A 26,071-nucleotide genomic window follows, 5' to 3' on the forward strand; every position below is an offset into this window, starting at 1 on the left:
AACAAATATGCATTCATTTTATCTCAAATAAATCCTAATAATAGCTTTATAAAATAAATCAAATTTTGTTCTGAGAATAATGAACAATCATAATGAATGGTAATACATTTGAAAACATACACGTTTTATAAATCTATACATAATATGCGAACATAGTAATAAGATTTAGTTTCTCTCCTGCAGAATTTAAATTCTGGAGAATCTATTTCTAACCTGGTCATTTAATATCTTCCAACAGTTACAACAATATCCACCTTGTTACTGGTCATGCTATATATTGATTTAGAGGCACATGCATAGCAGTTTAAATTTTACTAGGTTACAGTCTTAATCCTTCCTTATTTTTAACCTGATCTATACTCCAAATATTTTCCTTTAAGCCTATTTACTTACTTACCTATCGAGATTGTAATTTCTTTTCATTTTTTTCAGACTGAGTTCAGAACACATAGAATCTGCTTTTATTTCTGCAACTGTCTCTTTTACCTGCTGTACAGCTTTTCCTCTTTCTTTCTAAAGCACTTTCACAAAATCTTTTTAGAAGCTTTTTTGGCTAAACATACCTCAATCTGCATTTCTCTGAGACATTCAGCAATGACATTCAACAATGACGAAATATTTAGAAGTAAACTCCAGACCTTAAATTATTTCTCCTTTGCTTACACATACTGTAGCTCTCAGCTGACTATACTTCATTCTGTTACTCTATGACAGCGATGGCGAACCTTTTTTGGCTCGCGTGCCGCAGGGGGGGTCGTGAGAGAGCATGCTGCACCCATAATGCAATGTGCGACACCACCCCAGTGTGCATGCACGCACTACAGGTGCTCCCCCCATTTTTGCATGCTTTTTTCACCCTCCCTAGGCTCCAGAGGCTTTATAGGAGCCTGGGGAGGGTGAAAACAGCCTCCCCTCCCCCGGAAGCCCTCCGGAGGCTTCAGGGACCTTCAGGAGGTTTCCCGGAAGCCTTCAGAGCAGTCAAAACAACCCTCCGAGCAAACCAGAAGTCCGTTCCTGAACTTCCAGTTTGCCCATAGGGCCGTTTTTTTGCGCTCCAGAGGCTTCAGGAAGCTTATGGAGCCTCCAGAAAGCCTCGAGGGGGGAGGCTCTTTTCACCCTCCCCAGGCTCCTATAAAGCCTCTGGAGCCTGGAGAGGGCGAAAAATGGCTTTAAAAAAGGTGAATAGGGCATCTCCTCATGTGCCCTGACAAATGGCTCCACGTGCCACCTGTGGCATGCGTGCCATAGATTCACTATCACTGCTCTATGACAATTCAGCTTTTCTCCTGTGCCTTGTCATTTCCTTGCCTGCCTTATGTCTTTTGTCTCATTTAGACAAACTAATATGATCTAGTCTCAAATACTTCCAGCTTCATCAGGGTGTTTGCAGCATTGCCAGCTAATGAGCAACTCAGTAATCAAATCATTAGCAATCTTGTTCTCCAGCCATTCTGGCCTTTATTTGAGTTTTGTTTGTTAATTGCTTACAAATAAGCAGAGAATAGAGATTCCTATTTCTTTGAGAAAAGTTGTGAATCTATTTTATCAGAAGCTTGGTTTCCCTTACAAACACTAACTAGTAGGAAAATATTAACAATTTTCTAGTCTATTATAGGTGTGTTTTTTTCTATATATTCATGTGAAGGAAGAATTTTCATTTTTCAGTCACTTCTGGGCAAGTTTCTTTCTTTAATGGCCTGCAGGTAGAATATCTTAGGATCTTACATACACAGTCATGTGAAAAAGAAACTATACTTTCTTTGAATTCTATGGTTTAGGTATCAGGACATAGTAAAAATCATCTGGTACTTAGTAGTTCTTAAAAGTAGGCACTCAAATGAACAACAACACATGACATATTACACCATGTCATCATTTATTTTACAAAAAGAAAGCTAAAATTCAAAAGCCATTTTAACAAAGTGTGCAAAATATTATTGATTTCACACACTAGCAAATGAAACTTATAGCAAAATAATGCTGATCATCATACAACAAAAATTAGAACCTTGCATGGGAGGAAGATTTTAGAATCTGGTTTCCTGGTTTTAGAAAAGCGCTGATGCACACTGGATAATTGAGAAACCCAAAGAATACCAAAAAGAAGTTTGCATATGTTGTATTGATATCTACATAGATAAGAATCATGCTAGGCTCAAATTGTAATTTGGATCCATTTTATATGAAAGTTCTCTGAAGTATATAATGCTGGGAAAGGTAGAAGAAAACAAGAAGAGAATACTTCAATCTGTTACTATATGTTTGATGTACATGTAGGGGAAAAAACCCTTTGACTACTTTCATGCTTGATTATTAGTCTGTACTCCTGCTTAACTTATCCTTATTATTTGATATAAATCCTTGAGGTATCTTCTCAATCATCAAAACTATAATCTTACTGTTCCGTTTAATTTGGAACTGAATTTCCATAATTTATATTGTGTACAATCACAAAATGCATTCATGCATATGGCCTAATTTGCATCTTTCCAACATCCAAAGTGCATTATGTCAGCACGAATACCATATATATTAATAACTTCAGTACATATCTCTTCATATCTCTTACATGAGTTAAAAAGTAGAAATTAATAGAGAACATATTCTACATGAGATTATTTTATATATTTTATTTTCACTGGTAGAGTGAATTGTTAACAGTTATAATTTCTGACTTCAGAATTTAATTTTATACTCAACTATGACAAAAGTTGTAATTATTCCTTACTGAATTTTTATTCAAATAACTAAGAGATCCCAAAACCTTTCTTAAAAAAAATAAATTAACCTTTGAAAAATCTTGTGTTGTGGTCTTCTTTGTATCTGCAGATGAACGAATCTTCTTCTTCTTTTTTGGAACTTGTTTGATACCAAGAAGGAATCTATTCCGCCTAGGAAACAAAAAAGTCTAACATTACTACATTAGGTTTTTTCAAAAAGTAGCAGCAGCTTTGAACATTTTTTTCAATATTTAGAGCATTACTTCACCAATAATTTTTGTCACATCTTTTTGTAAAACAATACAGTCTTCTTTAAATAAAGGCTGAATGTGCTGTGCTTCAAAACATTTTTAACTAAAATGCTAATCTGATTTCATCATAGAAAAGGTAGTGGGAGTTAAGAGACAACTAAGAAACAAACATATACAGTAAGAAGCCACTGAGATATTTGTCTAGCGATTACTGCTATAATAACTAATGCCGATTACAAATTCTGGAAGTATGTCTAAGAAGCCATATTAATATGAAAAGATATTATGGTGCAATTGAAGGAATTTGTCATGGTGCAAAAGCTCTCAGTGAACATACAACAGATCAACTATCTTTGCAGCTATAGTTTCTGCAATTGCAAGGCCATAACACTGACAGAATCTTGTCAGTTGAAAACATTTTGCACCTACTTTTTAAGATACTCTTGAACATCATCAGACCACTCCATTATTCGCGTCCATTTTTCTTCATTTAGTGCTTTCAATATAAGCATGACAAAATATTCAAGGAAACGAGAGTTCTTCTTAAATTTCAGTACTGTGTAAATATAAAATAAGTGTAGTTATTCCGTAGTATTTTAAATTACTATTCTTGATAGAATATTCCATTAATCAAACTAATTTGTATCACTTTAAATGGAAGCTGCCTTGAATCACCTATGTGCGAGAAGACAGCAATATAAATTTTCCTAAATAAATAAAATTAACATCTGAAAATGGATTTCTAAAATCTTAAATTTTAATCTGCATCCAAAATAAAAATTAAAGCTTGATGTTAAAAAATAATAATAAAATAATGCTTGTTATAGAGAAAATTCTTTGTAGTTAAAATTTAAAACATTTAAATTATTTGATATATTTTAATGTTAAAAACTATTTGTGTTTGACATATCCCTGCATTGTGAAATGCGGCAATTTTTTCTTAGTTAAGGAAGGGTATTGCCATAATTTTAAAAATGTAAGTTTGCACTGTTATGTAGAAATCAAAGCCAAAAGTTTTTGCACTCTGCAGACCTCCCCAAAACGGCCCATTTTTCGCAAAAATGGGCCTGTTTTTTTTAAAGGCATAAATAGCCTTGGGGGGAGTGCTAGCAGAGTGCTCCTGGAGGGGTAGGGGGGGCAAAAATGAGCAAAAAATGGCCCATTTTTTGTAAAAAAAATGCATGCTTAGCTTTATGGAGGCTTATAGAGTGCTGCTGGGGGCTGGGGATGGCAAAAAATGGCCCATTTTCTGCTCATTTCTGCCCTCCCCAGCCCCCAGGAGCTCTCTGAAAGCCATCATAGGATATGCACAGCCATTTTGGTGAAGGGGCGGGGTTTCAGGAGGCAAAAAATGCTGTATTTGGTGCATGAGATGCACCCAGATTTTCAGCCTCTTTTTTGAGGAAAAATGGTGCGTCTTATACTCCGAAAATTACGGTACTCTGTTCTACATCTTCAAAAGTTATATTTCATCCCTAATATGGCAATTAGGCTTTAAATTGATTTCTAAAAATTTATAGCACATATGTTTCTAACTTGATTTATACTCCTAAAACAGGGGTGTCAAACTGGCAGCCTTCAGGCTGGATGCGTCATGCACAATCAAGCCTATCCCAGCTCCGCAAAGGAGAAAAACGTCATGAAACATCACATGACAGCAACGTGACATGGTGGCGAGTTTGATACCCGTGTCCTAGAACCATGTAAGATTGTGCTTAAAACATTTAATGTCCCAAACAACTTTTAGACCAAAAAGTCAACCTACTGATGTGTAAATTTCAATGCTACTAGAGGGATTACTATCTGCTTTCTAAAAGAAGCAGGACTTTTTCTAGACACTCACTTTTAAAAAAAAAAATGCAGTATCTTTATCTTCTGTCATTAAAAAAGACCCTGCTTAACTCATAAAATATAGACCCTTACAAAGTATGTTCCAAGTTAGCCAGACAACTTATATACAAAAAACAAAATATTTGCATTGAGGAATTTTCTTAAAAAGAAAAGTATTTAAAAGTCACACAAGCTTCTACTTAAATTTATACTCACCGCATTTTCAAATCTGTACACATATAGTGGGGGGGGGGGGAATATAATATGCTAATATTACACTTTAAAATTATTACCTTCCTTATAAGCAGTCTTTGCTTGCCAATTTGAAACTATAGGATACAAGAATAAAGGATCTTCTTCTCCTGTAAGCTCTTGTCCTAGACAGAGCAGATTTGAGTAAATTCAACAAAATGAACAGCAATATACAGATACACTAGATACATTTCATCAAAAAGTGACATCACTTAAATAAACTTTTCTCATTTTATTAAATTTTTACTTCTCATTTGTTATATACATTTGTTCTTTTTTTCTTCAAAATTTTAAAATATAGTATGAATTTTAGCCAAGCTCCAGAGTTTTGTGGAGTATAAAATATGTATCAAATATTTTCAGTGGAAATTTAGGATCAATTAGATATGTAATAATTTTGATTAACACATTCTCAAAAGTGGTTGTGGAACAAGAAACAAATTACAAAAGAAAGCCATTTTAATATTAGTGATCAAATATTTTAATAAACATATTTCATTTATTAACCATCATGGTGTCTGCCATAGCCAGAATTTCTAATCAAGTTATATATCTCTCTGAAATATTCTAACATATCCAAGTTTAAATTCATTTCAGGGGAGTGGGAGGAGGAGGGACGAGAAAAGGGAATTTTTCTGATACTTCGCACAAGGAAACTTAATGGGAAAGCCGGCAGGAAGTTGGAAGTCACTCCCAATCCCACTGCTTTTTTCTTTTGTTTCTGTTGCAATAATGAAATATCTTTGAATGATGACTTAACAGGGCTTGGGTTGTCTAGTATTATACTAAAGTTTAGAAAGTATTTGAATAGACTCAGGACATTTAGATTATTTTGTTATCTAAATAGTAATAGCAATAGCTTTTAGACATATACTGCTTCACAGTGCTTTGCAGCCCTCTCCAAGTAGATTACAGAGTCAGTTATTGCCTTCAACAATCTTGGTCCTCAAATACAAGTTCCTATATTTTTCAGACAATAAGATGAGTCAGACTATAAGACGGACCTAAATTTATAAGAAGGAAAACAAGAAATCATTTTCAATCTCCACGAGTCATGTTTTCGCCCTCCCAGAAACACTCTGCAGTGCTCCGCATGGCCCGTTTTTGCCCAAAACTGGCTCATTTTTGGGCTCCCAGGCCCTCACTGTGTTGCATTTTTGCCCTTCCAGGCCCCCAGAAACATGCTGCACTGCTCTGCACATCCCATTTTTGCCAAAAACAGGCCGCTTTTCACCTGTTTTTGCCCTGTAGAGTGCTTCTGGGGCTGGAGAAGGTGAAAACGTGATGTGCGGAGGGCTTGGGAGCCCCATTTTTTGCAAAAACAAGTTTATTTTTGACAAAAACAGGCCATGTGGAGCCCTGCGAGTGATTCTTGGGGCCGGAGAGGGTGAAAACCAGACGCGCGGAGGTTTCAGAAGGCCAAAAACACATTGTATTCAATCTGTAAGATGCACCTAAAGTTTCACCCACTTTTAGGGGGGAGGAATACTTATACTCCGAAAATATGGTAAGTTTCTTTGAAGACCACAGAAATGACTGTAAATAAAATGTTACATGCAGGAATATATTACAGATTGATAAATTTAAAATTCCTTATTTAAAAAAAGAATGTGTAGCTAACATATTTAGGATATGTGATGAAATGCTTAATATTCTTAATGGGCTTAACATATTTAAATATATCATTATCTTAATAGTAGCAGTGGTATTAGGACCAAGATATACATATTAAATATATACCTGCTTTTATCAGTTTCAGAAGCATGTTTTCCAGAACCTCTAAATTCTCATTTACTTTTCCAAATGTAACCGCTCTGTGCCTTTTAGTGGGAATCTATAATAATAGATTAATTCACCATTTTATATACAGTAGCACTTAGCTAGCTGCAGAATTAAGGCAATAACAGCACATCAATAATAAAGAAAACAATGAATATTTCTATTTCACTTTAATCTAATTTCAGAATATCAGTTTGTATTTCATTTGAATTTCAGACCATATGATAATGAAATCAATGATGCATTAAGATTTAAGCGGCACAGGGTTGTTGTGATCAAATTGGAGAAGGGAAGACAACAGATATGTTTGTCATCTTAACTTATTTATAAAAAAATAAAGACAGGATAAAAATAAATAAACTAACACTCAAAACTATAGTAAAATGGGTTCAATAAACATAACTATGCCATTTATTCTGGGACATAAATCTATGAATATGACAAGCTCTTAGCACCAATTATATACGTATAAGGTTATTGCTATGTTGGGGTTCTGTTTACTCTATATGAAGGCCTCCTAATTCTGTTTAGTCTGCATACTAATTTCATTCATTTCTCATTCCCCTCCACAAGCAGGGGGAAACTATCCACAATAAAGTTTCTCAATCCACTCACCAACTATGATTTCTAATTTTTCAGAGTCTCCATTTGTTTTTCTGGTTTCAGTAAGGAGCAACCATAGCCAACCTTACAGGTGGTCCTTGTTTAACTATCATTCATTCAGTGACCACTTGAAGTCACAACAGCATTGAAGAAAGTTAGAACTGGTTCTCCAAGCTATGACCACTGCTTCAGCCCTCTGGTGATATGATCAAAATTTGGGCAATTGGCAGGCAGTCAGCAATTAACACCACAGGGACACCTGAATTCACTCCATCTGACTATCTCCCCCCCATCTGTGCCCTTTTGGCCCCCTGCAGTCCACAAATTCTGACATCCTAGTTGATCTTTGCCATCTTTTTTCTTCCGCTGCTGACCAAGAATGTCTGACCCTTTGTAAGGCAGCAGGCAGCAACATGAGGCTTTCTTCCCCAGGTTGCACACAATGGCATCCTTGCAAGTTTGACAAAGAAAGTCTTAAATGACTAGAAGTTGTCTTGCATAGGGCCAGGTTGGGTGAACCCTGTTAGCAGCAGCAGCAAGAAGATGATGGGCAACTGGGGCACTGGAGCAGAAGGCAGAAGGGGCCGCAGAGGGCAGAGTGGCAAGGGTGACTATGACTGGGCTGGGGCAGCTGCAATTTCCTAGTGTGGCAAGAAACCCAGTTGCACCATTCTAATGGACTGGGCTTTGAACTGTAGGTTATGGGCTTCTGCAGAGCTGCAGCATACCAAGAAGCCCCTGTGCACCATATTGCTGGGGTGGGCAGGTCTTTACACTGTGCTGCAGCTTGAGGACTTTTGCAGTTCCAGAGCTGTGGTATGTCCCAAAGGCTCTTTGTGTTTCCCTGTGCTGAACTGCTGGAGCTTCCCAGAGTATAGCAGCTTTATACTGCATTGCTAGGGCCTTCCGAGGTGCAGCGGCTTTTTGCAGTCCCAGAGTTGCAGTGCACCAAGAGGCACCCAGCTTATAGCATATTCTTTTCCTGATCTCCCTACACTCACAAACATACATGCACACCCTCATGCCACAGACTCCTAACTTGCATGTTGCATGTGCCAAGCCTCCCAAACTGCCTCCATCTCCCTGTGGGAATCAAACTCCATACCTGAGATTCCCTCTGCTTCCCTCATGTAGCCCACATGTCTGGAGTTACAATTGCAACCGGGATTGCCAGGTTTGACACTGCTAAACAATGCAGTCAAGTGATGTCTCATTTTATGATCATGTCACTTAAACGTGGAAATTCTGGTCCCAACTATGATCCTAAAACAAGGACTTCCTGTATCTAACTTCCAATGCTAAATAGGTTCAGAACTAATTAATACTTGAATAGAAAACCATCATGGAATTCCAGGCTGTAGGCTAGATTGGAAAGTTAGACAATAAATTGGCTGTTTCTATACTGTTGCTAAGAGAATTGCATGGATGAGTCCATGTAGTAAGGAACACTCAAAAACATGTTTATATTTTATCATTTGTCTGGAGATCTTTCATGAACTTAAGAAATTCTTCACTCCAGACATTCACCCTTTATACAACAAAGGTGGTAAGAGAGAGAACCATTGTTGTACTGCCCTTCCTCTTTAAAAAATGGTCTCTCTGTCTATCTTGCTCCTTTTCCAACCATTTACTCATCATTTTCTTCCTCTACCTAGTTGCTTACTTTTAATAAGATCCTCTATTATCATATTCTTAGTAGACTTAGGTTAGTTGTACTTGTTTTATTGTGAGTACTACATTTATTTAAATGGAAAATATATAACCTACAACATCCTTGATTATGTTACTTTAAATGTTACCCCATGTTTCTGTGTATAGCTTATGAGCCCAAAAGATGCCACTATATCAAACTATACACATTCTGAGTTTTCTACCTCATACTACAGAGCAGAATATCAAACTATACAACAGAAGAGAGGGAGAAACAGACAATGTGACAGCCACTTGAGTTTTGTTAACTCCTTGAAGACTTAATCAATTCATCTTTTGTTTCTATCTACATATATCATAAATCATATAAAAAGAGACAGGAAATGAAAACAAGAGCAGTTACCTCTTCTTCTATTATTTCATCTGCTCCTTCTCCAGTTATAGTCACTTGGGATGGTGCTTGTGAGCAATCCAACAACCTTTTCCCATAGTTGATAATAATTATTGCTAATTCATATTCTTTCCATAAGCGCAATATCTATTAAATATATATAATATAATTCCATGTAATATATAATATTTTTAAATAGGTATTTAAAAAATTTAATCAAAATCTTGTGCCAACTTATATAAAAAAGCTTTAAATCCAAAGAAGCTGTATTCAGGGATTCATGGGGATCGTGATCAGGAGAATTACTGCTGCAAGAAGAACCAAAAAAGTTTCTACTTACAGTTTTTCCCTTCTCAGCATATCCAAACATTATGAGGTGGGTGCTATTTTATCATTGAGTGCTTAACCTCTATCTGCTCAAGCCTTGTGAAAATGTTTCCCTTCTATTTTGATCTTATTCAGCAATGAGATCTTATTCTTCCTTAATGGTCTGTTTCCACAACACAGTAAGACTATGGGGTAAAGGCTCCAAATGATATTGTTTGCTGGCAGTTTTGCCAACTTGAAGGCCATTCCTGAAGCACGCCAAGATACTTCTCAGGTTCTCCCCAATGGAACAGGGAGAACCCAGGCCTGTAGGTTTTGGTGGGAGACTTGGGCTCCCTTTCCCTTTCCACCACTCCACTTAATGACTACAACTGAGAGAACTGGGACTGCAGTCATTGTGCCAAGTGGTCATGTGGCGTCTTGTTTAATGAACACTTCACTCAATGACCATGATTCTGGGTCCAATTGTTGAGAACTATCTGTATGTTGATGATACCCAGTTCAGTAGTATAACTACTCTAGATTGGAGTAGAGATGATGTGAAGGTTGTTTCCCAGTGCCTGGAGCCTGAAAGTGTCTGGATGGGCCAGAATAAATAAGCCCTAGGGAGACAGAGTTATTATTTGTACTTGATGGGGCAATATTATGTATCCAGTGTTGTTTCTTGATTGAAAAGAATTATCTCTGAAAGTGCTGATTTGTGACTTTGAGATTATCTTGGACTCATAGCTCCCGATAAAGTAGCAGATGAAGGCCATACCCAGAAAGCCTTTTCCTAACTAACTCACTGGGCAGTTAGTTTTATTTAGGGCAAGGGAACCTAACTGTAGCGACTTATCACCACAAAACTGAATTTCTGCATTCTATATACAGGTATCTTTAAAGACTAAACAGAAACTATAATTGGTCCAAATGGTAACCTAACTTCTGAATAGCCTCTGTATAATGGGAAGCAGCTGGCCAAAATGAAACAAAAGAGAATGAAACAGACACATGTGGCCAGAAAGAGTTGCCTTACCCTCAGAACCAATAGAGAGAAAGAAGAGGGTACAATCAGATTCTGTGAAATTCTGGGTTTTTGGAAGTGACTGGAGTACTAGATGAGAGGAGTTACTTCGGGCAAGGCTGGCAAATGAGAGTTTTTCTATTATAGGCTAGAATTGTATTAGGATTTGCCACTTTTTATTGTGTATGAGTGTAGAATCTTATCTTCTTTGTTACCTTTAATAAAATTGCTTTCTAACTTGGCTGAGGTATCACATCTCAAAACTTTTATTTGGTTTTCCTTGCTATAATTTAACCAAACTTAGAGAGGGGTGTGGATTTCCCCTTCAATCATTTCCTGGTTCCCTCAAAAGTGTGGTGGCAGCAACAAGGATATCTAATTTTCCAGTCACTGTTCACCTGTAGGTACAGGTAATCTCAAATGAAGTATCTCAGAAGAAGCTACCTTATTACACCTTGCCATCAGCAACTTAAGATAATGATACTTCAGACCTCACACTGGTTCCTGAATAGCTTCCAGATACAACATAAAGTGATGGTTTTTACCTAAAAAGCATTTCATGGCTTGGCACCTAAATATTTCCAGAACAACATACTTCTGTACTACTGGATACTCTGTTACCAAGAGAGTTGGGGAATTATTCTCAGAATTCAATACTTTTCTATTGTAGTGTCAAAATTATGGACTAGCTTTCCTACTGATATAAGGCTTACCAACTCCCTGACAAAATTCAGGAAAGAAGTAAATAAATTTATTCTATGTGACTCTTCCCTAGTATATTTATGCTGTCAGTTTTATTGTTGTTACTGTTTAGGTTTTTTTTTTTAATTTTAAAATTTTAAACCTACTGTGGATGTTCTAATGTTACATTTGTTTGAATCCTGGTTCTATAGATATTTACTGTTCCTTATAGTGGATCTTTTACATTTTTGCTGTAAACCACAGTGAACCAATTTATTAAAATTGGTAGATATAAGTCAAATAAATAAGTATGTCAGAATATGCAGTAGTAGTAATTAATTTTGGCTGATATTGACAAACTCAACAATGGCAGTTATGCTTAGATGCCAGGACATCAGAAATCCTAGTTGTAAGCCACACTGGAAGGAAGGAAGGAAGGAAGGAAGGAAGGAAGGAAGGAAGGAAGGAAGGAAGGAAGGAAGGAAGAAAGAGGCAGGCAGGCAGGCAGGCAGGCAGGCAGGCAGGCAGGCAGACAGATCTCATACACACACAGACCTTTTATTATTCATATACTCTAATTACAAAGTTCAAATATTTTAAACTATGTAAATAATATAATATTTACAAATAAATAATACCTTTGCTGTGAAAAAGCAAGAACAAGCTATCATGTGCTGAATACTATCAAAGCATGATGCTGGTTTTCTTTGGAATATAATCGTTGGAATTTCTTGAAGAACGATGAGATACTTAATAATGATCTGAAAAATACAATAAGAAATGTATACCACTAGAGAATATTACATGTATGAATAACTAAAAATGAATCTTGTGCTGTAAAGCTAAGCATTTATTTACATTTTTGCAGTTCAGTTTTAATAAATAAATAAAAAATTACGTAATTTATGTTGCCTTAATTTCTTATTAAAATTGTTACCTACATTTTAGCATGCTGCAGTATCTATCCATTTTGGGTGATGGATTACTCTATGAAAATTTTGCATAGTCTGCTATGCTCAGTAAAAGAACTCACTTCATCAGATCTTTATGCAGCTTTCTTTGAATCAATATGGTCCCAAACGTATATGTTATAGGACATATAGTGAAGACTTCAATACAGTCTTACAGTTTTGGAACTCTACATTCCCTTCCGTAGGACTGCACCACCAAGTGGACAAAAATGGCAAGTTTCAATTGTGTAATTTATTACTATCATCTTTCCTTTCTGTTTGTTCTATATTTTGTATTTATACTTCAGCATAACTTTTTTACAAACCAAGCAGTAAAAAAATGAACTCAAATCTGTTCCTTTAAATCCTTAAAATAGAAAGAACTAACATTTTCCACTATTAGAAGTGGCTCAGGAAAGATAAAAATGCCTGCTTCTCCCAGACATGTTCTAGTCATATCAAGTTCCCATGCTTTTAGAAGAGCATAGGGCTTCTGGGGGAGGAGCCTGTCGCCGACGGGAGCTCAACGGAGCTCCTCTCAGAGTTCTGGTCTGTATATCTTATAAGATCTATAGATATCTCCCCTTTCTGGCAGAAAGGGGCAGGGAGAAGGTCAGTCGTTAGGATCTCTTTGTAATTCACAGCCTTTTTTTTTCGCTGTGAATGGAGAAGAGGTTCAACATTAGCTGAGCTTTTACTCCAGCCAGTTCTTCGCAGCTGCTTTTTTGCAGCCCTAGGCAGGTTGCCCCCCCCCCAGGACAAAGCTAAAAGCTATTTAAAAATTAATCCGGGCGGGGACCATTCCTGAGGAATTTCTTCTATTATTATCCAAAATACCAGCTTCAATTTTGTAAAAGGCTCCCTTTTCTAGCTGCGTCACAAGATGGCGATCTTATAGCTTTTGTGTTTGATGTGACGTACTTAGTCAGCCCTACTCTCCTGAAGGCTTCTCCGTATTAACTGTTAAAAGATTAACTGAGGGGAGCAGAGACTTTGATTGTTGGCTTGCTTGATTGCTTGTTTTTATTTTTTATTTCTTTGGAATGGCTCCCAAATCTAAGCAGAAGCGCTTCCTTAATAACACATCTCAAAAAATTGCTATGAAGTCGCTGCCCTTGCCTCCTACGCCCTCCACTGGAGATTTGTTAACACAAGAATTTCTTCTCAAAACGCTTAATAATTTCAGACAGGAAATTAATCAACTGATATCGGATTTATATGATCAATTTGATGCTAAAATTGCTCAAGCAAAGGAGGATATGATCGGAGTAATGACAGTTATGACAGATTATATTGCTGAAACGGAGGATAAATTGGAACTTTTGGAAGAAACCAACTCTAATTTGACATCCAAAATCCAAACGTTACAACAGGAAATTGAAAATGCTCAAAAACAACTTGTCATGATAAATTATAATAAGACTGCGTTTGCAATAAGAGTTAGAGGACTGCGTGAAAAGGAACAGGAGAATTTGAAACAGATCTTCTTTGAGGCTCTTAGCCGCTCGGTGGGAAGTCCGGGACTTAACTTTGATTGGCAGATCCAAAAAATTTACCGCCAGAATTCGTGGGTAGCAAAACAGCGACAGCTTCCGAGGGACATAATTATATATTTCACCACAAGGGAATCCAGAAATGTGATAATACAGAGGCTTTACAACAAGAGGCTGAGAATTGATGGACAGGACTTGATTGTTTTTAAAGAAATACCATCTCAAATATTAAGAGCAAGGAGAGACTACATTTTCTTAACTGAAGAACTCAGAAATTCTCAGATTCCATACAAATGGGAAGTCCCGGCTGGCATTACAGTTACATTTGAGAATCAAAAACATCGCTTTAACTCTGTCTGTGAAGCCCGAGAATTTTATTACAAGACTCTGAAGGCGGGACTTCCTGATTCATCCGGACCTGGAGAGAGACAAGGAGAAGGAGAAGACAAGCAGCGGGACACGTGGCCACAAGGCGGAGGGTGTTGCTTTCCTCTTCCAGAAGGGCAGAAGAGTAAAGAATAAAGACTTAGCGATGCTTTTAAAACTTCATGATTTCTGCCTGGTATAAAATGGAAAAGTTGTACATCGATGATGAGATATGGAGGCTGAAAGAAGCGCTGCTGATTGTGGACATATATTGTATATAAGATTTGTTTGAACTCTAACTCAAATTGCGCATGAATTATTTTCCTAGGCGAGGAGAGCGGAGATCGCGATCTTCTTGAGTTGTGGTTTGGGACGAACGGAGTTGGGAGCTGCGTGGGAGATGGAAGGGTAGCGAAAGCTTAACTAGACTACTTGGGGCTAGAATGCAAGCTGATGTTTGTATGAATTGCTATTTCAATATAAGGTTAAGAAAGATTAGTCAGAGAGTCTCCAGGAAGGTGGAGTAAATATGTGAGGAGCAATGGACGCGGATAAAATATATATGTGGACATGGGTAAAGGCAGGGTGGAAGGTAAAAAATTTACACGTGGATGTGGGTAAGGACAGAATGGGAGGTGTTGGAAATGAAAAATGAAAGAAGTACTTGAGTTTAAGGGTTTTATAGAAAGATTTGGATATTTGGATAAAAAAGAGATAAATTAAAGGTCCGAATAGATAGATAAAGCAATGAGACCTTTAGTTGGAGAACCCCAATTGATTAACTTACCTGGCTCTAATAGAGTTTGAAACCCTGCAAGTAATAAAATAACCGAAATTTGGAATGAGGCACATTGTTTAAGATTTACAGAGGATGGGAAGCTGTGTTAATGTAGCGGGTTTATTGATCTTTCTTGTTTTTCTTTTTTTTGTGTGTCTTTTTCTTTCTATTTTTTTCTTTTAACTTTAAAGTTAGTTGGTCTTATTACACTCCAGTGCTTGTTAAAGAACTATGCCGGGTATGGGACCTGGGAAGCCGTAAGGGGGTTAGGGAGGGGGGATTATAGGGGGGAGGGGGGAGGGTGGAAATACAGTTTCAATTTTTAGAACAATAAGAATGCACTTGTATACTGTTGCTCGCTTTTCTTTTCTTTTTTCTTTCATTTTCTAAAAAATAAACTGAATAGATTAATTGTAGGGATACACCAAAGTGAGGAGTAGAGGGAAAGAAGAGGGAGAAGTAAAGAGGGAGTGAGAGGGGAATGTAAGGAGGGTGAGATGGAGGGAGGGGGAGATGTCTGAGGGGGAAGGGAAGTAGAAGAGGGGAATGTTGGAGGGGAGAAATGAAAGTTGGAGGGGGAGAAGAAAGGGTGTATGGGGGATTGAAGTGTTATGTTGGTTTTTTTTATGGTGGATTTTTTTTCCTTTTTTTTTGTTTTTTTGTTACGCACAGTATATAAGTGATTGTATAAAATGAAAATGAAAATGAAATAAAAATATGGTAATTACAAAAAAAAAAAAAAGAAGAGCATAGAATAGAATAATAGAGTTGGAAGGCACCTTGGAGGTCTTCTAGTCCAACCCTCTGCCTAGGCAGGAAACCCTACACCACTTCAGACAAATGGTTATCCAACATTTTCATTTTCATTTTGATGAATCTTAGTTCTTGCTTGGTTTTGACCCAAAAACCACAATATACGTCTTCAACATTTTGTGTCAAGTATTTTACTCTTACTTTTTGTGTGTGTGTATATTGAACTAAACATCATACAAGTTTGTATTTTAAGAAAAACTCTTACCTGAATGACAGGTTTGGAGGGAATCTTGTGATAGATCAGGGGAGCTACAAGGCCATAACAATTAACAACTGACTGCAGGGCATAGTGAACATCATTTAGCCAGTTACTAAGTTCAACTGCCACCAGCATTCGCCCACATTCATCTATTCTAGCAACCTAGAAAGAAAATTTTAAAAAAATTCATTGTTACAAAAAACAAATAAAAAATACTTTTGCCATTTTTGGGTCCCTAATTTTTATATGATTCTGATGGGTTTTATAACACTTTAAAATACAGTTTTTATTCTAGCAACTGATTAAAATGCAGTATTCACAACAAAACTGCACTTTGGAAAGTTTTAATGCAAAATCTGCACAATGACTAATAAATGAATGAAAGGAAATACCATCAATTTTAACTTCTGCCCTTGCACTTTTTCATGAAATAGGCAAACATTTAAACATAAAAGTTACATAATAATTTGCAGATCAGAACACAACTTTCACTCAGATGCCACAATTCTTCAACTGTTACGATGCACTTCTAAACTCAAAACATAAAGTTGTTTTTAAAAATAAAGAAGGAAAGAGTTGACTAAGAATAAATGGTCGGAGTTTTTTTTTAATTGCAGATGGTTATTTGACCAATGAAATTCATACTACAACCCTATTATATTTGTCACTAAATGTAGGGTATAAGGTCTATAAGGATAGTAATGAATTTGAATGTTTCATCATTTCTTTTCCTGCTTTTGTTTTCCAAATTATTATTTTGAGGCAGGGATGTCCACAGTAAGGGTCAAAAAAATCAAAATGAGAGTCATGATTATGCAATTGATAACCATCTTTTTTAGGTGAGCCATTTTGAATTTTTTTACCCTCCTGTTGATATCCTAGTTTTGGGTTATCAGGGAAACTAGAATTAAAGCTCTTGCAGGTTCAAACAATTTCATCTACTGAGGTGCATAATATAAGTAATTAATAATATGCAATTCATTTTTAGTTCAAAGAATTTCAGATATGAAAATATTATGTTACAAGTTCAAACAGCTGCTTTCAGTACAAAATCAGCAGTCTCGGTGATTTTGGAAGTGTTTCAAACATAAAGAAAGAGTGTTTGGCATTCAAAAGAAGACTTGTTTTGAACTCAAAATGCTTCCAAAATGATTAAAACAGACACATTTTACAAAATTGGGCATTCTAAATTCATTTGCTTTAAATTTGAAATGGCTACACATGACAACAATTAAGGCTTACAAAAATTAGAATATAATCCGTCCAATAGGGAAATGCTTACTGGAAATGTGAGCGCATAAGGCAAAAACTGAATTGTATGTTATAATGGTTCATTCAATTATAAAAAAGCTAAAACACAACTAATCTACATGTGTTCATATATAAGGACATGACCATAAAAAAGTCTGCACTGAATATAAATTAAAGACTAACTAGTAAGAATTTTGCTCCTACAGTGGTATTTCTGCATCCACACAATAGATACAGGCAAGCATCATGCCTATAATATAGAGGGTTATATATTACCATTGTGACTATCAGTTCTCCCCTTCAAAGTCAGTCTTCAAGGTAGGTCAAGTCAGAAAAGATACACAATGATTATTAGAACTCTATCGTTGTAGAGTATAATAATACAGGTAGTCTATGACTTACAACAGTTCATTTAGTGATTGTCCGAAGTTACAACAGCATTGAAAATAAATTGTCGTATGACCATTTTTCACACTTATGACCATTACAGCATCCCAATGGTCACATGATTTTATATTCAGATGCTTGAGAACTGACTCATATTTACGATGGTTGCAGTGTTCAGGAGTCATTTTGCGACCTTCTGACAAGCAAGGTCAATGGAGAACCCAGATTCCTTTAACAACCATGTTACTAATTTAACAACTGCAGTGATTCATTTAACAAATGGGGCAAGAAAAGTTGTAAAATGCGACAAATCCAGCTAACATATTTTTCACTTAACAACATCAATTTTGGGCTCAGTTGTGGTCATAGGTTGAGACCTATCTGTAGAATCTTGAAAGCCTGACAACTTCCCTGTATGCCACCTTATAACAGAATCAGAACAGGTTTAGATTTCTAAGGAAGAGGAAGCATCCTCTTCCTCACCATGGCTCATAGATGTTTTATTTAACCAGCCTTGCATTCCTTCTTGAAGATTAGCTCCATCCTCCTCTACATTCAGTTCCACAGAATGCATAAAAGTAAGCTGGCTCACTTCTTCTCAGTTGACTACAGAATGTTTCTAATCATAGTCATAAACATGTAGAATCATTCAAATCTTTGGGCAGGGCTACGAAAATACAAACTTAGCAACTTCATAGTTTCAAAGCTCAAAATTATTTCTCTAAAATAGTATTAAAACATACTATTTTTCATTAAGGTATCCTTTCAATAATGGAAAGTTAAATGTGAATTGCAAGATATTTGCCTTCTACCCAGAATATAATTCTGTAGATGAATTTTACTTGTGGTAAGAATATTAAGAGCAAGAAAAATAAGATCACATCAAAAAGACTAATGTTGCATAGCACATACTTGTCTTTTATACTTAAGTTCATTGAAACAAATAGAATCACAGAAGAGACCTCCTTCATTGACATTAATGTCACTGATGATAAAAATACTTCTCAGAAACATATATAAGAGGTTTGGAGATGTCTGTGGCAGAGCTTCCAAATTTAGCCTACAAAAAGAAGAAAAACAACAAATCAAAGAACATAGCATTTATTTTGTGGATATTGTTGTTGTTTTAATGCTTTTTAAATTATTTAAATTGTTTTATAATTTTAGAACTGTAAGCTGCCCAGAGTCACTTGGTTGAGTTGGGCAGCTATGGAAATTGAAGGGAGGGAGGGAGGGAGGGAGGGAGGGAGGGAGGGAGGGAGGGAGGGAGGAAGGAAGGAAGGAAGGAAGGAAGGAAGGGATAGCATAAAAATGTAATAATAGCAGATAATGACTAAAGCCAGCAGTTAATTGGCTGCAACACCTTAAAACGAAAGATAATTCTCACTCTATTATAACTGGCAAATCTTCTGGATGACAACCTAATCACTAACATATTGCACTAGTACACATTTCTCTGCAATGTAATGTTGTCATTGTAAAAGATGATGATGACAACGACAACGACGATGATGATGATGATGGCTGCTATCTATACAATTGTCATTGATCAATATTGTCATATTATATGTAGTATCCACTGTTATACTGCAAGTTGTGAAATAATGACAGCACATGGTTTACCTATGTAGTCTTTTTTTTAAAAAAAAATTATTCTAATTGAACAAAAAAACAAAAAAGAATCATCCTTCATTACATCTTGTAGAAAGTGTGTCAATTGGTTACAGATAACTTTCGTGCATTTCTTCCAGTCATCACTTATAGTTCATATTAGATTATACACTTTAAATCAAAAATATTTGTATATCTTACTATTAATGTACCACAATTCTCATTTGATTACAATTATTTGAACATGCTTTTACCTCAAATCATTCATAGTTAAAGACACAACCACATAATGGCATTCATTAGCTATTTCAAAAAATCCTCCAATAACATTACACTTTTATAACATCCTTTAAATAAAAGTCAATTAATAAAGTTTCTAAACCTTCCCCCCCTTTTTTTCCTACTCACTGTTTAGAATTTATATCCAAGTTACTTTTGCCAATACCATAACATGTATATGTTGTTAAACAATGACCATTAACATTTCCTTGTTATTATTATAATTGGTTAAAAATCATTTACTATTTATGTCCCATCTCCTCTCGTCAGACCCCCCCCAAAAAAACCTTACACCTTTATAACAAGATCTAAATAAAAAATTGTTAATAAGATTTTATATGTCTTTTTCCCAAGTCACAATTTGCAATTTCTATCCAAATTTCTTTTACTAGATTACATACATGTATAGGTGTATCCATTATCATTTCCTTATTGTTATTATAGTTAATTAATTGTTAGCAAATAAACATTTGATAACAATCTAAAACAATCTAAGAGTTACAAAATTCCTACTTATTAATCACCAAAATCAACTAAGTTTTTATTATCAACTTTCATTGTCAACCTGTATCTTTCCAGTAACAAAACAATCTCATCTCTCTTGCCAATTGTGGTGTCAGTTTTTATCTCCTTTATAAGTTTTTATAGTCTTCTCTCCGCACTTTGTTGCTTGAAGGGTCTCTCAGATAATCTCGTTGCCCACCAGTTGCTACTAAAATTAGCTTGTCTTTGGTTGTCAATCTTGCTTCTGAAAAAAATTCTCTTCTTATGTCTATCATCATTAGTATTTTTTTTCTTCTGTGTCCTGAAATCTGGGGTAGAGCTCCAATTCATCTAATTCCCTTTTCCATATTCTCTTCTTTCCACTTTTACCCACATTTGCTCCATTAATAAATTCATCTATTGTCTTATCTTTATCTTCTATATCTTTATTCTGCCCTTTATTTTTTGGGCTAAAACCCCATCATCTTTTGCTGGGAGGAAGACTAGTCTTTCCAACTTCTTCTCAATTCTCCCATATCCTTCCAATAAATTTTGAATTCCAGCCAAGATATTTTGGAATTTTAAAGTTTCCTCATTGGTCTGAATATTGATCCATGTTTCCAAAACAGAAGAAAGAAAAGAAAAGAAAACTAATAACCAGTGCCAATCTAGCCTTCCCGGCCTCTTTTATTTTTTATTTTACATTGGCTTGAACACAAGTTCTTTTATGCTCTTCAAAGGAGAAGGGTTCTGTTCCCTGGCCCTTCTTAACCCTGCCAAAACAGTTCTCAGAGGCACCTGTGAAAACAATTTGTGCCCTTGGCTCTCTATCAGTTTCTGTAAACAAGTTGCAAACCCTTCAACTACAAAGTTAGTGAAGTCAAATAAGGAAAGAAAAGAGATACGTTTCAAAAACCCCAGCCTCTGACCTCTGAGTGGCAGTGTGCTAATTTTTCACCTTCTAATATTTATCTCTGGCTTATAGGAAACAAAGTTCTTTAGGTTTCTTTTAGTGGAATTTAATAACAAGTAATAGGAAGAATTGTTAAAATAAGAAGGAAGGTTTTAATTCAGAAGTCAAAAAATAAAGCAACAAAAAGCAGAAAAAAAAATCAGTCCGTTCACTTTAAGAGGAGAAATGGAAAACATTGTGAGCACTTCAATCCACAAAGAATAGTTACAAAGAAAAAAAAACTTTCCACAGCAATCCAATTAGGGTTATTTTCGCCACTCAGTTCTTTTGCTTAAGGATCTAATTTGACTTTAAAGAAAAATTTCTTCGGGCAGTCTTTAGCAAAATAGAAAAAATATCTCACCAGATGGACTCACTTTCTCTTTTCACTTCTTCCTTCGGGAGCATCCCAATTTCATCAGACTTGGGGCTACCTGTTTACCACTGGCTTGAAGCACTTCCCTTGAGTCGATCAGGGACTTTGCGATTTCCCTGAGACCAGCAAGGCTTTGTCTTCCTGATCACCGTCTCTATGGGATGGTTTAGGTCTCAATGGACCGTCCAGCAGCAAAAGTGTCAATGGCAGACCACACATTGTGATATCGCAACGTGGCTCCTCCTTCTACAATTTCACTAGTCTTAACTTACTTGTTTTATAGGAACAGTATTTTCAAAAAAACTACATTGTTCAAAACATAACCACTGAGGAAATGTGTAATTATTAAATTATGACTATTTTTAAGACCCTATGTTTTGACAATTGTTTCTAGGTATTTAGAAACATTTGTCAAACAGTTTAAAAGTGAGACAGTATTCACTATCAAAAATAATCATATAAACTGAATAATTTGAAAAGGAGCTCTTTTAATTACCTGTTCTGCGGTACAGACAAAGTGTTGCTTACAGAAACTATAGTGACATCAGTAACAGGAGTACAAGGCACTGTGACAAAATAATCCCAGAGTGGTTGAAATGTTTTTTTGCATAATGCATAGTTTTCAATCTGAAAAGCAGACTAAAAATATAGTTACGCTTTGAAATATCTTTTCTATGCTTGTTTGAAATTATCATACATAATCAGTAAAGCTGATGACAGCATCAATAAAATGATAATCATATTCTTAGCTTTATACAAACTAAAACACAAGGTTCCTTAAAACAAAAGAGGAATTCTAGTTACATAAGGTAGCACAATCTATTTTATATGCCTTACATTGGAACCTGTTGGAATGAAGGCAAGATTTGGTAATGGAATTAAACGAAATGAAGTCAGAAATCCTAGATTACAGTAAACGTGAATAAATCAGGGTTGGTAGTGATATCTCACAAGCTAAATCTCTGGCCAGGAGGGAAGTATACAGTGAAAGATATAAGCTACAGATAAAGCAATGTAAAAATGTTCAGCAGAATTGGCTGCTGAGAATTTTTCCTATAAATTTTTGAAAGCTGGGTAATTTCAATTCAGAATAATGCAAAAGATACATTAAAAAATTGTACTTTATATAAAAACTTGCAACAATATTTTAAAAATATTAAAAATACGGGATTTGCATTAAATTAGGATCCCAAAAATACTAAAATAAATAGTGTCCTTTCCTTAACAGTAAAAATATAACTGAATTACTGGGGGGAGGGGTAAAAATATTTTACTTTAGGGGGGAAAAATCTTGTTTTTAGAGGATATGTTCTCTGAAATTGAGAGTTGGATTACAGAAGAAATGGAGTTATCAAAGCCAAAGTATTATACGCTACCTGAATCAGGTATGTTCGGACAATAGCAATAGATAGAGGAGGATAGGCAAGAATTGGTTTAGTTGTTTCTCCAATGCTATCACCAATAATTTTTCCATCTGAGTCATAGGCTGCAACTGCAAATACATAATTTTGATTGGCCTCTAAGCCTTGTACTTCCAAGACACAAGTTTCATCAGCTGGTATCTGATAATAAAAAAAATATTTGTTAAGATAAAAATAAAAAAACATAACAATATCAAAATAATGTTAATACCAAAGTTTTATATTTATTATGCTTTATGCTATTACTTTGACAAAAGCCTCAAAACAACCGCACTCTCAAATGTTTTAAAACTAAAACCAAGATAAACATCCATACTCTAGATGGGTGTACTTTTTTCCCCATTTTAAATTTTTTATTCTCTATTATTATATAATTATATGCTACTCAATTAATCTTCAATGTACAACCAAAATTGAGACTGGAACTTCTGTCAGTAAGTGAGAAGAAAATTATTTTAAGGTGGCCTCATTTATATAAAAGTCAATTTTCAGGTCACATGATTTTTTTAAGGTTCTCAAACCACTGCTCATGCCTAGCAATAGCTTTGAAGAAAACTCAAACAAACTAACACCTCCATCGTTATTAAAGACATAATGTCAGGGTTCCAAATAGCATCCAAAAGTAAATCAGTGTCCAAGGCAAAGTATTGCTCAAAGTTCCAATTTATTAAGAGAGCCATGTTGGCACATCTGGGAAAACCCAAATCTGAAAGCTTCCCGATTTTCCCCACCTAGTTGAAAGTTCAAGATCTTGCCCCCACACCCACAAGTCCATCACATGGTCAAATCTCCCACTGCCATGCTGGCAGTTCCACCCATCCAATTCCGGTCAGGTGCAGAGGTGCAGTGGTGCAGAGACAAAGGATGACCTTGACTTTCTAGAAAGAATTTTGTTGTGGCTACATAGTATGTGACTCCTTACAATCCTCCCTCCCATTTTTCCACAATAGAAAATGCATAGCAGAATACTAGAAAGTATGGCAAGCCAAAGACTCAAAAGAAAAGATGGCTGACACATTACCGCTTCTGCTGTGTTCTTCAGACTGTAATTATTTAACCGAGCTTTTGCATTGCTTCCTTCTGCTACACACCCAAAAATGCTGTACCAAAAAACCTTAAAACACAAAAACAAATACATAACTGTTCTTAGTTATACAGCTAAAATTCTGCATGTGTTTAAAAACTGTCTAAATTAATGGTTTCAGAGTCATAGCTCATGGGTGATATATGATCTTCCAGCTCATTTTATGTGGCTCTTACCTTATTCACACATAGATTGACAGAATTTGGGAAGTAGTTTAAAAATTCCCGAGCAAACACTAAAGTGAACAATGGCTATGTGACTATAAGACAGATTATGAGGTGGCTCCATCCCTACTTTCACCCCTCAGAGATATTAAAATAGCTAGGTCTGGAAAATTCTTCATTTGCTACCATTGTAGATCTTCCATGCTCTCTGCTCAGGCAACAAACTGGCAGGACTTGGACTAATGGTGCAGCACACACCTGGGGAGCAGTTGCCCTTAGTCTCTCCTTGCCAGGTGCGGCACTTGTACATCTCACTCTTTCAAAGTGAGCTTGTTCAGATACTTAAGCTTAAATGTAAAGCTATGGCAATTAGAAATGATACCGATAACTGTCCAAAACCGCACATTCCTTTTAATCACATAATACAAATTGAACCACCAAAATGTTATTTTTATACTTTAATACTTTACAACTTCAATTAAAATATATTTCATTTTCCAAAAATTGCTGCACTTTCACATATGTATATATGTAATTTTTAAAATCCTGTTGAAAGAACATTGAAAAATGATTATATTCTACCATCTAGTGGCACTTGGTTTACATTTTGTTTTTTTTTTTGTTTTGTTTTTTTTAAATGTGCAAAAATATCAACATACAGTATGGGAGAAGTAATGTTGCTCTTTTAATATTTAATGAGAACAAAAAACATCATATATTGTAAGTGTAAAATGTTTCAATATTGGATGAAAATATTGTAGTGTATATTAAAATTCTAACAAATATTGTCTCCAGAAGTTGCCTCCAGAAGTTGTGAATGCTCCAACACTGGAAGTTTTTAAGATGTTGGATAACCATTTGTCTGCAGTGGTGTAGGGCTTCCTGCCTTACCAGGGGTTTGGACTAGAAGACCTCCAAGGTCCCTTCCAACTCTTGTTATTCAATTCTACTGTGTTTATAGCATTCAAAATATTTGTCTATATAATGAAGGCATGTCCCTCTCTAGAGTAGAACAAGTTGATACTATACATTAAATCACAAGAGTGCTCCTCCCTCTTCCTCCCCCCAGCAAAATAAATAAATAAATTACCTTCACATCTGAAGCAAATGGTGCTGGCTTAAATGCCATGGAACAATTTGTCCTAAAAAGAAGTATTGGAGGTGGTGGAACTTTGCTTTTCGTGCTATTTGTATGATTTAATAAAGTGGCATTCAATGCATTTTGTTCAATTTCAGTTTTCTGAATTAGAATAAATGCTTCCTAGAATTTAAACACAAATCCCAAGAAAGTAATTTAAATTTCTTTCATATGCAAAGTATAAAAACTAAGGACAGTTTAATAGACGGTATTAGAATTATTGCATTATTTTTCAAATGATCAGTTATTTACATTCCTGCAAGACGCAATATCTTCTTGCTGTGCTTTTGGTTTTATTTTTGTAAGATTTATAATTTATTAACAAATGCAGAAGTTCATTCAGTTTTCCAGAACTAAAATGTTGTTCTTTCTTTCCAGTTTCAGTTTGGTTTCTTCTCTTTTAATACCCTACTTATTTATGATGCTTAATTTATATCAGTGGTTCTTAACCTGGATGATATTGCCCCCCCAGGGGGCAATTTCATTTTTCAGGGTGGTGGTTGAACGAAAAGGGGCAACACGGGGGCGAAGGAACGGAAGGGAAATAAATTATTTGCACCAATATGTCCTGATGACAATTTTAAAGAAAACAAACAATGTGTTTGCATAAATTGAAGAATTATTTCCCTGTGTTGTGATTGAGAGGTTATGTTGGGGGAGGGAGGCTATAACTTCCTCAATGGCTCAAGGGGCGATTCTTTCAAAAAGGTTAAGAACCACTGATTTATATCACTGAATTTCTCCCTGTATTTTTTGAAGTATTAGAAAACAGTGTACATGTCACCCTGGGCCTAGCTTGCAAGGGGCTTCTGAATTTTGGAATGGATAACCTGCAG

The 26,071-nt window shown here is 35.7% G+C and overlaps 1 protein-coding gene across 1 annotated transcript in view; it reads right to left on the bottom strand.

The window, feature by feature from the left end:
- CFAP54 (cilia and flagella associated protein 54) overlaps positions 1–26,071 on the bottom strand; it is a 138,820-nt gene that overhangs the window by 87,234 nt on the left and 25,515 nt on the right. Inside the window, 12 exon segments of the mRNA XM_032221166.1 lie at positions 2,789–2,891; positions 3,401–3,527; positions 5,095–5,178; positions 6,794–6,887; positions 9,489–9,623; positions 12,129–12,251; positions 16,096–16,251; positions 18,640–18,787; positions 21,925–22,067; positions 22,805–22,990; positions 23,871–23,963; positions 25,188–25,358. Coding sequence (XP_032077057.1) covers positions 2,789–2,891; positions 3,401–3,527; positions 5,095–5,178; positions 6,794–6,887; positions 9,489–9,623; positions 12,129–12,251; positions 16,096–16,251; positions 18,640–18,787; positions 21,925–22,067; positions 22,805–22,990; positions 23,871–23,963; positions 25,188–25,358 — 1,563 coding nt within the window.

Source organism: Thamnophis elegans, chromosome 7 (assembly GCF_009769535.1).
Source record: "Thamnophis elegans isolate rThaEle1 chromosome 7, rThaEle1.pri, whole genome shotgun sequence".
Taxonomy (NCBI): domain Eukaryota; kingdom Metazoa; phylum Chordata; class Lepidosauria; order Squamata; family Colubridae; genus Thamnophis; species Thamnophis elegans.